This window comes from Macaca nemestrina, chromosome 1 (genome assembly GCF_043159975.1).
Source record: "Macaca nemestrina isolate mMacNem1 chromosome 1, mMacNem.hap1, whole genome shotgun sequence".
NCBI classification, from domain to species: domain Eukaryota; kingdom Metazoa; phylum Chordata; class Mammalia; order Primates; family Cercopithecidae; genus Macaca; species Macaca nemestrina.
In genome coordinates this window covers 148,293,796-148,306,053 of record NC_092125.1, presented here as the reverse complement: position 1 = coordinate 148,306,053, position 12,258 = coordinate 148,293,796, and the positions used below count along the sequence as shown (strand labels likewise).

Below are 12,258 nucleotides of genomic sequence, written 5' to 3'. Positions count from 1 at the left end.
AAAAAATTAGCCGGGCGTGGTGGCGGGTGCCTGTAGTCCTAGCTACTTGGGAGGCTGAGGCAGGAGAATGGCATGAACCTGGGAGATGGAGCTTGCAGTGAGCCGAGATCACGCCACTGCACTCCAGCCTGGGTGACAGAGTGAGACTCCGTCTCCAAAACAAACAAACAAACAAACAAAAAGACTGACTCATCAATTATAACAAATGTGCCACATCAGTGCAAGATAATATGGGAAACTGACGGAGAAAGGGGTATTTGGAAACACTCTGTATTTTCTGCTTTTTTATAAACCTACAACTGCTCCAAAAATAAAGTATTAATAATATATACATATACATAACATTTTTGTATTATGATAAATATGGTATCCCTGAAAAGTAACTTTTTCACTGCTGCATTAATGAACTTAGTTAACAAATTGCATCCCGTCAGTTATCCTAAATTACACACTTTTGGCAATGGCTAGTTTTCAGGGCTAAAAGGAAAAAAAGAAGATTTTGTAGAAGTCAAAAACCCACAAACCTAGCTTTATGCCAACCTTAATCTTATTGTCTATGTAGTTAGAAAACAGTCTGAAAGAAAACTCAGTGTTAAAACTAATCTATATATAGGTGTTATTGTATATCTAAATTATAATCTTTGATTCAATTTTTAAAAAGGTGTCCAGGAATTGAATTTTAAAGTCTGCTTCTGCTTTTTAAATCACCTTCCTTAAATGTAACCTATTTTCTTTCTAACACCACTATTTTTGCTATGCATTGGAGGTGAAACATTTCTCTATAATCCTTAGAAAATGCTTACACTAAAAAAACCCAATCTTTAAAAAATTTTAAAGCTAATATGCCAATCTTCTTCATGATGGATAAATTCATCAGTCCATCCAGAAATAGAACTCGATCTCACAATCTTAAGTAATGTTTTCTATAAATATTGGCACATATTAAAAAAACTTTTAGATACTTCCTATTGAAAATTTGTAACTCCAAAATAGCACTACTTTAAAAAAATTTTATTGTTAATAGGAAAATTTCAATTTCTACATTTTTGCAATTAATAATGGAAATATATAGGAGACAGATGCCAGGAAACAGATAAATTGTAATTTAAATAAAAACAGTGAGAACATAAGATTTATAAATGTGTAAAATTAGTCAAATTTTGTTATATAACAAAAAGACAAATCTGGCTAATGGCCCACTTATAGCATTAAAAACAGAATTGTCACACACACCAAAAATAATTTATTCTAGTTATTTCAACTGTACACTGGTCCTCATTAAAAGAGAATGAAAAGTACAGAGAAAATATTTTTTTAAAAATCTCATCAGGCTAGGCGAGGTGGCTCAAGTCTGTAATCCCAGGACTTTGGGAGGCCAAGCTGGGTAGATTTCTTGAGCCCAGGAGTTCAAGACCAGCCTGGACAACATGGCAAAACCCCATCTCTATAAAAAAACACAAAAATTAGTAAGGCATGGTGGCACGCACTTGTAGTCCCAGCTATATTACTTGAGAGGCTGAGGAGGGAGGATCACGTGAGCATGGGAGGCAGAAGTTGAAGTGAGCCCAGGTTGAGCCACTGCACTCCAGCCTGGGCGATAGGGCAAGACTCTGTCTCAAAAAAGAAAAAAAAAAAAAAAGAGAGAGAAAAATACCTCATCAAATTACATCTAATAACTGAGGTTTAGGCCAAGATATTTGTCTTTAAGAATGAAAATGATTAAACCAAGAATGTGAAAATCCTAACAAAGTAGTATAATTAGTAATGTTAATTAGAAATGAATGTTGGCAAACTGAGATCTGAGGTGGCTCATACTCCATCAAGTGTTCCTCCGGTCTCAAAAAAAGGCTGTTTAAGTGCCTATAAGACAATGGAGTGGAAAAGAGATTTTTTTATTTTTATTTTTCTATATTGGAAGTTTTCCCATCAGTGATTGGTTTTATTACTGAACAGGAACAGCTTAATGCTGAAAATTTGCTGCTGAATGACTGGCAAAGACTATTAGACTGAAAATTTCAAGCACAAATGCACTGAGGAAAAAATGTTCTTCCCAGTAAGAGTCTATTCTCAAATAGAGATATATTCCCTATTAAAATCAGTCTTAAAATAGAAAATATTTTAAAAAATAGTGAAAGACCTTAAAAAGGAAAAAAAGAAATTACTAAAAAGTACATGATCAACATGATTTACAATTAGCTATCTTAAAAGCATGCTTTTTTAATTCTAAAAATCCTATTTACAAAGTATGCTTACATCGCATTTTAAAAGACATGTATCAAATGTAAACAAATCATTACAGCCATTTTATAAAAAGATTCATATTTTTTAAAACATTTTTTGTCATCATTAAAAATTAAAAGGCAATAAAGTGTCATTGTCGTGAAACAGTACGTGATCTTAAGGGAAGAAACATCTCACTAGAGTTTCCACAAGTTCCTTCTTCTTCTAACTGCAGGTCTGGCGGCAAAGGAGGAGCCCCTGGGTCCCCAGGTCTGGGAAGTGTAGTTGAAGAGAAGATGGTATTTTCAGTTCTGCCTACTTCTAGAACAGGCAAATTCAGAGAAGAATTAGTGGAAAAAAAGGGCGTCGTGCTAGATTCTCCTTCTGGATGGTACATGACAGTGGATGCCCTCAGTTTTTCAGAGAAATTACTCTCATTTGAATTTGATCTGGAGAGGTTGTTCGTGGCTCCATCTGGAAAAGGTTCACAGCTGCTACATTTTAGTCCTACAATAAAATTATTCATATGTAAATGAAAAAGTAACTAAAAAAAATGGAGTCACTGTCCATCTTGTGACTTGTTAAAGATTACAAGCTAGTTACCCCACAATCAAAATTTAAATAGCAATTTATAATTTCTGTCATAATCTATTTCAAATCTAATTTGCTTTTCTCAACAACCATGAAGTATACTATTATTTGCATTTTCTAGATAAGAAAATAGTCTCATGGAAGTTAAACGACATGTTATAATTCTTATTTAAGGTACAGTGTACATATAAACTTAACCATCTAAAATTTTTTATAAAATAAGAAATAGCTTTCACAATAAATATTCTTTAGTATTCTGGTACAAAAAATATTAGCCAATAAAAACAAAATGTAAACAGGGCAGATGCTAAAATTCTATCTGTTGATCAATGGCAATGGCTAGTTCTTGAATAATAGGATATTAGAACTAAAAGGAATTTCAGAGGTCACCTAGGATAGTCTCTTATTATTAAAAATGAGAAAAAAGGGCGGAGCATGGTGGCTCACAGTTGTAATCCCAGCACTTTGGGAGGCCGAGGTGGGCGGAACATGAGGTCAGGAGTTCGAGATCAGCCTGGCCAACACGGCGAAACCCCGTCTCTACTAAAAATACAAAAATTAGCCAGGCGTGTTGGCAGGTGCCTGTAATCCCAGCTACTCTGGAGGCTGAAACAGGAGAATCGCTTGAACCTGGGAGGTGGAGGTTGCAGTGAGCCTAGATCGTGCCATCGCACTCCAGCCTGGGCAACAAGAGCAAGACGGTCTTTAAAAAAAAAAAAAACAGAAAAAAAAAAAAAGGCACAGGACAGTTAAGTCATGTCCAACATTCCAGGACTACTTTGTGGGAAATTGAGAACTACAATTCAATAGATAATGTCCTGTTTCTCAACCTCATAGTTTACTCAAATGACAGTGGTTGTTCCCAACAGCTATGGTATGAATGTATCTGCCAAAATTTCACATGTTGGAAACTTGGTTGCCACTGCAGCAGTGTTAGGAGCTGAGGCCTTTGGGAGGCAACAGGGTCATGAGGGCTCTGCCCTGGACTAATGCCATTATCATGGGAATGGGTTACTTATTTTGGGAGTTCGACTCCTTTTTCTTCCCTTTCACACTCTTGCCCTCCCTCACTCTTCCATCTTCTGCCCTTCCACCATGGATGACCCTGCCAGATGCTGGCACCATGGACTTGGACTTAACCAGCCTCCAGAACTGTAAGAAATGAATACATTTCTTTTCTTTATGAGTTACCCAGTCTCAGGTATTGCTACAGCAGAAAACAACTTAGATACCATCAAAGAATTTTATCACATCCAAGGGGTATAGTTAACCATTATCCACAGGATTGAAAGAATAAACACAAATACAATTTACCCTTCTGTTAGGCTTAGCAAATATTCAACCTACAGGCACAGAAACCCTGAGTTGACAATTTTTAGGTAAAACCTGCATAGTCTATAAAGGACACTTACATGTCACTTCTTCCACTAGTTTTTCAACCTTACAGTCAGCATGTCTATTCCATGCTATAGAAACTACTTTCTTAGATATGGCTCAAAAGGGAAAACTTGTAATGTGTCCCAGCAAGGGGACACTTACAGACTATGAGTTCCTTAAGGGCAGAACCCTAAATTATTCTTTTCTGTATCCCTAATGCCTAGAACAGCTGTAGAACGTCACATGCACATTTATGTGTTCTGGAGAGAGAGAGAGAGACAGCAAGGAACAGAGAAAGGAGGGGGTTGGGGATTTAAATTGTGTAGGCAATTCCACACAATATTCCAATCAATGAGTGTATATTCTGGAGTGAGAGTCAAATGGGACAGGTGAATTTGCTATTCTCTTAATGTTTCCATGCTTTCACATCCTGCCAGACTAGTTTCAAGTCACGAATATTTTATGCAACGTGATTCCTATAAACAAGTGCCAATTACTTCATCTTGTGATCGATCAACTGGTGATCACAAGAAAAACTAGCAGAGTTGGACTTTTAAAATACTTTGCCTAAATACTGTTCTTTATGTGCGATGTACAGTATTTTCAGAGGTTACTCTTGAATAATTTTATATTCTGCTGACTTTAGAAACAAATCCTTATGTATACAGGGATTTCATAATAGTTACGTTTTCCATAAATGGTATTAAATGAATACAAATGCAGTATATTGACAGATATTCCACTTTTTCAATGTAGTAAGGTCATATAAGGTAAAATAAATGCAAATTGAATATAATTTTGAAGTTTAAACTCTTTGAAAGCCAAATGATCATTTCTGTTTTTTTTTGTTTTGCTTTTTTGAGACAGGGTCTTGCTCTGTTGCCCAGACTGGAGTGTAGTAGCACAATCATGGCTCACTATAGCCTCAATGTCCCAGACTCAAGTGATCCTCCCACCTCAGCCTCCTGAGTAGCTGGAAACACAGGTATGCACCACCATGCCTGGCAAATTTTTTTTATTTTTTGTAGAGACAAGGTCTCGCTATGTTGTCCAGGCTGGTCTCAAACTCCTGACCTCAAGCAATCCTCCCGCCTTGGCCTCCTAAAATGTAGGCACCTGGCCTGCTCTGCATTTTTAAAAAGCATTGTTACATTTAAATTAACTCTTAGATAAGTAAGATATCTTACCTTTCAGATGTTCTAGTTTTATATTTCTAAGTTTCAGCACTTCATCTGTAATCTTCTGTATCAGGAAGTTCTGTGTTTTTTCTCGCCGAATAGATTCAACAAGGGTGTCTAGACCTTTTGGGTTTTCCTGTAAGTAGTCTAACAATTTTCCAGCCCTTTTTCTACTTGATGTTCGACAAGAAATTTCTTCAGTGTCTTCTCTACTGAGTATTTTTTTTGCACGTAGATGATCAAAATGTCTCTCAGCTATGATTTTCTCACACAAGTATACACGTAAATTTTCTAAGGCCTAAAAGACATAAAATATGGTTCAATGTTATTTTATAACATCTAAGAAAATCACATAGGTGACTATTAGTTGGCAATCTTAACTGGTGTGAGATAATGTTCTAAAGTCAGGCGGCTCAGGCCTTCTAAAATGCATGCTAATTAAGATGAAGGTCCAAGTAGACACAAGTAGGTCCTAGACATTCCTCACTGCTTTGATCTCACCTTCAAACCTAAAAACCAAGACCAGGCTGTTGTGAGGAGGGACCGGCTGAATCTAGAGGGCCTGGGTCCTTGGAAACAGGGAGGTCTGCTGAGGGCCATCTTCGGGAGTAAAGATGAGGGCAACGACTACTATACATTTTAGCTATCAGTTAGCAACGAGTCCAGAATTAGTCAGGACCAATAACTTAGTGAGAGGTCTCACAGTCTGTAACTTTCTCATGTTTGTTATTAATTACTCCATTTCCTTAGAGTAAAACTATTAAAAACAAAAAACAAAACCCTAAACTGAAAGAGCCCATATGTATCTGTCTTTGGAGTCCGCTGGAAAGACTACACTCTAACTCAGTGAACCGGCCTTGGTGGAAGGGAGATGGAAAGATGTGTGGGGAATAGTGAGTGTTGGAAAAATGAAAGAAATAAAGAAAAAGGACACCACAAAAAAGCAAACCTAGACTTGAGAAGTGCCTGAGAGCTTAATTAGCAGAAAACCCATGTTGATCTCAATAAATGGCATTAATAACTTGATATCGGTGACTGTATTTGAGCTCCTCGATTGACTAGATATACGATCTTGGGCAGGTAATTAACTCCTCTGTGCTTGTTTCCTCCGCTGACTGTTATATGAGGAATAAAGATAGGCAAAGTGCTTAGAAAAGTGCTTGGTACACAGTAAGTGATCAATATATGTTAGTAATGATGACAAAGGTAATGGAAGGCCAAGTACCCTAGTACATGATGTCAGGAAAGTAGGCTAGGTGAAGGGTTCCTGTGGTTCTTGGTCTACTGAAGTTCAACATTTACTTGTTTGTTCACATGACAAACATTTTACATATCTTAACTCCTAATATGCCGAGTGTTGAGCACTGAGTATACAAAGATGAACAAGATTTGAATCCTACATGCAAAGGGCTCATGGTCTAGGTGGGAAAACGATAAATATCACAGGCAATAATTATAAAACAACGAGACAGGGCCCAGAAAAAAAAGATTGTAGGTCAAATACTGGAAAAGCACAGAGTAAGCAAATAACTATGTCCAGGACCTGGTCCTTATCATATCTGGCATGGATTATTAACAATAGAAACCTAGCTGCACTTACTACCTCCTTCCCCCTCCTCAACATTTCTCCTTCAAGAGAAAATGGAAATCTGGAGTATTATATGAATTTTACTAAATTTGTTTTAAGGATCTCACTCTGTCACCTAGGCTGGAGAGCAGTGGCTTGATCATAGCTCACTGCAGCCTGGAATCCCTAGACTCAAGTGATCCCCATCTCAGCCTCTTGAGTAGCTAGGACTAAAGGTGTGAGCTACCATGCCCAGCTAATTTTTATTTTTATTTTTTTGTAGAGGAGGGATCTTTGCTACATTACCTAGGCTGGTCTTGAACTCCTGGCCTTAAGTGATCCTCCCACCTTATCCTCCTGAGTTGTTGGGATTACACGGGTGGACCACTGTGCCCAGCAAATTCTAATATTGAAATTTTGTTAATTTAAAAACAATTTTAAAAATAATGTTCTGCCCTGTCTTAAAGGATAAAGTTCCTTTACGTGGCAGAATAGTAGAGAAGTTAAGAGCATGGCTCTAAAGTTGGACCAACCTCAGTTCAAATCTTGAATCTAGTACTCACCCTTGTGAGAGCTGGCCCAAGTTACTTCACCACTCCAAGCTTCAGGTATGTTATTGATAAAATAAGAATTAAAAACTTAACTCACAGGACATCAAGGAGGACTAAATGCAAATACTATATATGAAGGTCACGCATAGTCTCTGTACACAGTAAGTAATAATAACTAATTAGTGAAGACAAGGTTCATTGATAATATGGCTCCTGCCTACCTCTCCAACTTAATCTATCATTACCTTTGTCTTGAAAATTTATACTCTACCTAAAACTATCTGTCTCTCTACATTTCCTTAGGTATTTTTTGTCTTCTTTTCTTTTATCAGACCCTAAAGCCCCTATTCATCCTTTAAGATTTAGGTCAGCGGTCATCTTCTTTGGAAAGGTTTACCTAACTTCCCAGAATGAGTTAGGCACCCCCTCCTCTGTCCTTGTAGCACCTTGTGTATACATTTCACCTTTCTATACACCAGGACTCCACTTATTTCACCTTATCTCAAAATTCATTTCCAGATACTTCTATCCTGCCCCAGTATTATTCTTGAAGTCACCAATGACCCCCTTATTGACAAATCTTTTCCATCTGCATTTTATTTTTCAGCTGCATAAACACAGTTGACTACTCCCTCCCTGAAACAATAAAATTGTTACATGAATACCACACTCTCCTGGTTTTCTTCCTATCTCTGTGGACACAAGTTTTCAATCACTTTCTCTTCTTCTTTTTTGTTACCCTACTTTCAAGCTAACAATTCACTTTTTTAAACTCTTTTCTTTAAAGGTTTTTAAATCATTTTTCTCTTCTAGCTCTCAGCTTTCTAGGTAAAATCATTCCATCCCACACTTACATTTCTAGCTCAGATCTCTCTTCTGATCTTTAACTTTGCAGATGTAATTGCTGATAGGACATTTCCATGTACTAATCTAATTATATCCTCTTCCTCAACTCCCACGTTCAATCCATCACCAGGTCCTATCCTTTCTAGTTCAGAAATTGCATCTGGAATTCTCCTGCTCCATCCATCTCCACTACCTTCACCCTGATCCAAATCATCATCATCTTTCATCTCTATAGATTCCAAAAGCCTGCTCACTGGCTTCCCTGTTCTTATTCTTGTTCTCCTCAGTCCATGAAACAGGCAGAGGGATCTTTAAACAACATAATTCTTCAACATGTCTCTACATTACTTGGCCGGGGGGGGGGGGGGGGGAACGCCAAATACTTTATTTACTAAAAGGCTCTTCATGAAAATGGCTCTAGCCCACCTTCCTAACTTCACTTCAGATTACCCTCTGCCTTCCTCCGATTTCCCCAAGTCACCAAGGTCTTGTATGTCTTAGGTCCTTGACAAATTCTATTCTGCCTAGAATGCTCTTCCCTCAGTTCTGTCAAATCTTTCAGGAATCAGTTTAAATGTAACCTCTCCTGACCATCCCATCTCAAGTCGATTTCCCCTACTATTGTCTTAGCACTGTTTGATTCCTTCATAGTAATTGCCATAATAAAAACAAATATATTTATTTGTTTTAAACTCTAACATCTCTGAAGCAGACAGCTACGAGGTATGTTTTAGCCAACACTGTATATTCCGTACTTACCAGAGCACCAAGCGGTTAATGTTTCAGATGAATGTAAAACTCACTGCACTTATTTTGTGATTTAAAACGATTCCCCTCAAGAAACTGAGCTCTTTTCAAGTTAGGATTGTGTCTTCATTTTTAATTTTTGAACTGTTAGAACCAACCACAGTATCAGCTTCACAGTAGCATGTAATCCATATTTATTAAACTGAACTAAATCCAACCAACACAATGAGACAAATAACTAGATAGAAGGGGGAGACACTAAAGAAGTGGGAGGTCCCAAGGCGAAGGGTGGTAGCACACCATTCATCAGGAAAGGCAATGCAGCAGCAATAGCAAGCAACTTTGGGAAAAGGATAATAAAAAACTCAATTTTTTGACAAGGTGAGCAATCTGTAGGATGTAAAAGTAGATTTCCGGTAGACATTTGGAAATAAGGACCTAGAGTGGAGAGAGAGAGAAGTCCAAATATGTGGATAATTTTAAAACTAAGATCAGAAAACATTTTGAAAATATCATGAAAAAAATCTCAAAGAAAAAAGCATGCACGTAGTTTTTTTTTTATAGACCTTTTGAAACCCATCCATGGTTTCCTCAAGGTTACGCATTTCTAATATAGGCGTAAAATGAAATCCTGAAGACAGATAACATCAATGAACTGACAGAGAAAAACAAAGACCTGGAAGCCCCTCTTCACATCTGTACTTATATACAGATCTTATTTCCTTCCACTTGTAATTTCTCAGTTCCTGTTTTATTAGCTGTAAAATGGGAATGGCAATTATCTTCTTTAGAGGTTGTTGTGAAGGTTAAGTGGGAACATTGTAAACTGTGTGACACAGCATCTGGAACATAGGAGGACTAGCTATTGGAAGTTCAAGGTTCTACTGGCACTCACCATGAATAAGACAACATTTATTCTACAGTAGTTATTTATGTTCCATTCTTATCTCTACTAGAATGTAAAGTAGGAAACTGATCTTCATTTTTCTGTATCCTTCCAGACCCAAGGCCAGTGCTTTCCATATAGTAAGTGCTCCATAAATCTCTGTTGAATAAGGAAACTAAGCACAACTCCCAGTCACATCCAGTTTCCTTCTGCTGGTGAGTCACACCAATTGTGAGTACAGTGTAATAAAGCTTACAGGGAAGAGGAAGGGATTTGAAGTGGATGAACATTTAAAAAGTTGCCATCCTGCCCAGTTCACCAAAATGACTTTGTGAAAGTACTGCAGTGTTCAGTAAGAACACGTTTCATGTTGAGTTTCTGTTTTTAATTTGAATTCACATAAAGTATTTTAGTGATACTCATACAGGTCTCATCTGGTAAAACAAGTAAACGCAAAGGAAAAAGAATGTCCTATCTCAACAAAGCCATTCGTTACAAATAAATATGAAGGTTTATGTAGTTCTGCACCATCCGAGAAGAGCATAATTTAGCTGAGTATTTTCGACGTTTACCTGTACATTAATTCTCAGCTACGTGTATTCACTCCCCCAACCCCAATTTAAATATGTGGGCGTCTGCTTACTAGGGGAATTCCAGGTTGTGCTTTCAGCTGTTGAGCTTCCTCAAGCCCCCTATGCAAAAGAGCTTCACATTTTTGGTCCACTGCTTGGGATCCTTCACCTGGTACAGCCTTCGCTCCAGGCTGAGAGAGCAGCCTAGGCAGCCTGACTCAAGGATGAATCTGAGCCACCGGTCCATGACGAAGCAGCTCCAAGAACACAGTGTGGGGAAAAGCAGGAGGGGATGGGTGAGGAGTGGGCAAGAATCAAAACTCCACTGGGCAACAAAGCCCAAGCTCTGCGTTTAGCGACGTAAAACCTGGATTGACAGGTCACTGGAGGACCACTGCCACCAAGGTCCCTCGGATACAGGGCTCGCCACAGTCTTCCTGTGCTAGGACTTTCCGCTCCTCGGACCTGGAGGATCCTCTTTGTCCTCGGACTCCAGGCTTCCGCTTCCCTCGCCCGCTGGGCTGCAGCCCGCACCCGCCCACCCTGGGCACAGTTGCGTTACTCACGTCCTTCTTCACTTCAGTGAGGTCCTCCTCGGTGAGGGACGGCGCGGTGGGCTCCATGGTGGAGGCGGGAGATGGCGCTTCTTCCGGGTCCGGGAGCTCGAGCTGCGCCGCCCCGCCCTGGCTGGGGGCTTCGGTCTCCCGGTAATGGGGGAAAAGAGGAGGCAGAGCGGGTCGGGAGAAAGACAGCAGCCCTTTCGGGAACAGAGGGACTCGGGGGGTCAAAACGTAGCGCTTCCGGCCCCGCCCCTGGGGTCGACGGCGCCGCAAACCTACGCGTCGCGACGCGGAGCTCGGAGGAGTGTTCCTTCCCTCTCTTAGAGCCTCAGGCGCAGGACCGCCCCGCAGCGCGTCCCTTGGCAGAGCCCGCCCTGTCTCTGCGGCAGCCTATTGGCGCCAGCCCGCGGGCCGATCCTGTTCCCGCCTCCGATCGGAGCCTTTCGGGTGGCTCCACCCGCAATGGGCGTTTCCTCAAGCCACGCCTGCGCAGGTCGTCGGTAAGTGGCCCAGGTTAGCTTCCTCATAAGGCATCGTTTCCGTGGGTGGGGTCCGTGAGTGCCCAGGCAGCTGGCACTTTCAGCCTTTGCTGCCTGCTCACTTCGGGGGAGTCTGGTCTGGGCTTGTCAGTACCTTCGGGTTCCTCCCCTTTTCCCAGACCCTGCCCTACAATGTCCTGTTGCTATGTTTGCCGGTTACTGTTTCGGTCACACACGAACGCACTCATATACACATACACATGCATACACACAAACAGCCTAACTACTAAAGAAATTTTTGAAAGAAAAAAAGAAAGCACCTACAATCCCACCACTTTAACACCTAGTTTAATGTTTGCATACTTTTTGGTCACTGTTCATTGTAAACGTAATTTTTCCTCATTAGTTAATCTGTGTAATGGAGATAGATATGCTTACATTTTAGGGCTGCTGGGATCATATATAAAGTTCTTAAAGGTAGTTGGCATACAGTATGCACTCAACTGATTATTTATTTATTTATGGAGACAGGATCTCACTCTGTTGCCCAGCCTGGAGTGTAGTGGTGCGATCTCGGCTCACTGCAGCCTCCGCTTCCACGGCTCAAGCGATCCTTCCACCTCAGCCACCAAGTAGCAGGGACTCCAGGCGTGCACCACCAACCAGCCCAGGTAATTTTTTTGT

General features: G+C 39.9%; 2 protein-coding genes across 9 annotated transcripts in view; one reads left to right on the top strand and one right to left on the bottom strand.

Annotated features, from left to right (window-relative positions):
• Window positions 1-329: 329 nt before the first annotated feature.
• LOC105482764 (BCL10 immune signaling adaptor) lies at window positions 330-11,230 on the bottom strand. The gene is made up of 3 exons (XM_011743077.3): window positions 11,102-11,230; window positions 5,376-5,664; window positions 330-2,727 (listed from the first exon to the last, which is right to left on the bottom strand). Exons 1-3 carry the CDS (start codon window positions 11,156-11,158, stop codon window positions 2,372-2,374), a joined length of 702 nt encoding a protein of 233 aa, XP_011741379.1. The 5' UTR covers window positions 11,159-11,230; the 3' UTR covers window positions 330-2,371.
• The window catches only part of LOC105482767 (uncharacterized), a 158,058-nt gene continuing 156,972 nt past the window's right edge, over window positions 11,173-12,258 (top strand). For all 8 annotated transcript variants that reach the window (XR_011617997.1, XR_011618003.1, XR_011617934.1 and 5 more), the window contains exons 1-2: window positions 11,173-11,595; window positions 12,106-12,245. Coding sequence is in view for 4 of the 8 variants with exons in the window: in XM_071088200.1 (XP_070944301.1) it covers window positions 11,173-11,595; window positions 12,106-12,210 (528 nt within the window). In the remaining 4 variants the exon portion in view is untranslated. The remainder of the gene's footprint in view (window positions 11,596-12,105; window positions 12,246-12,258) is intronic.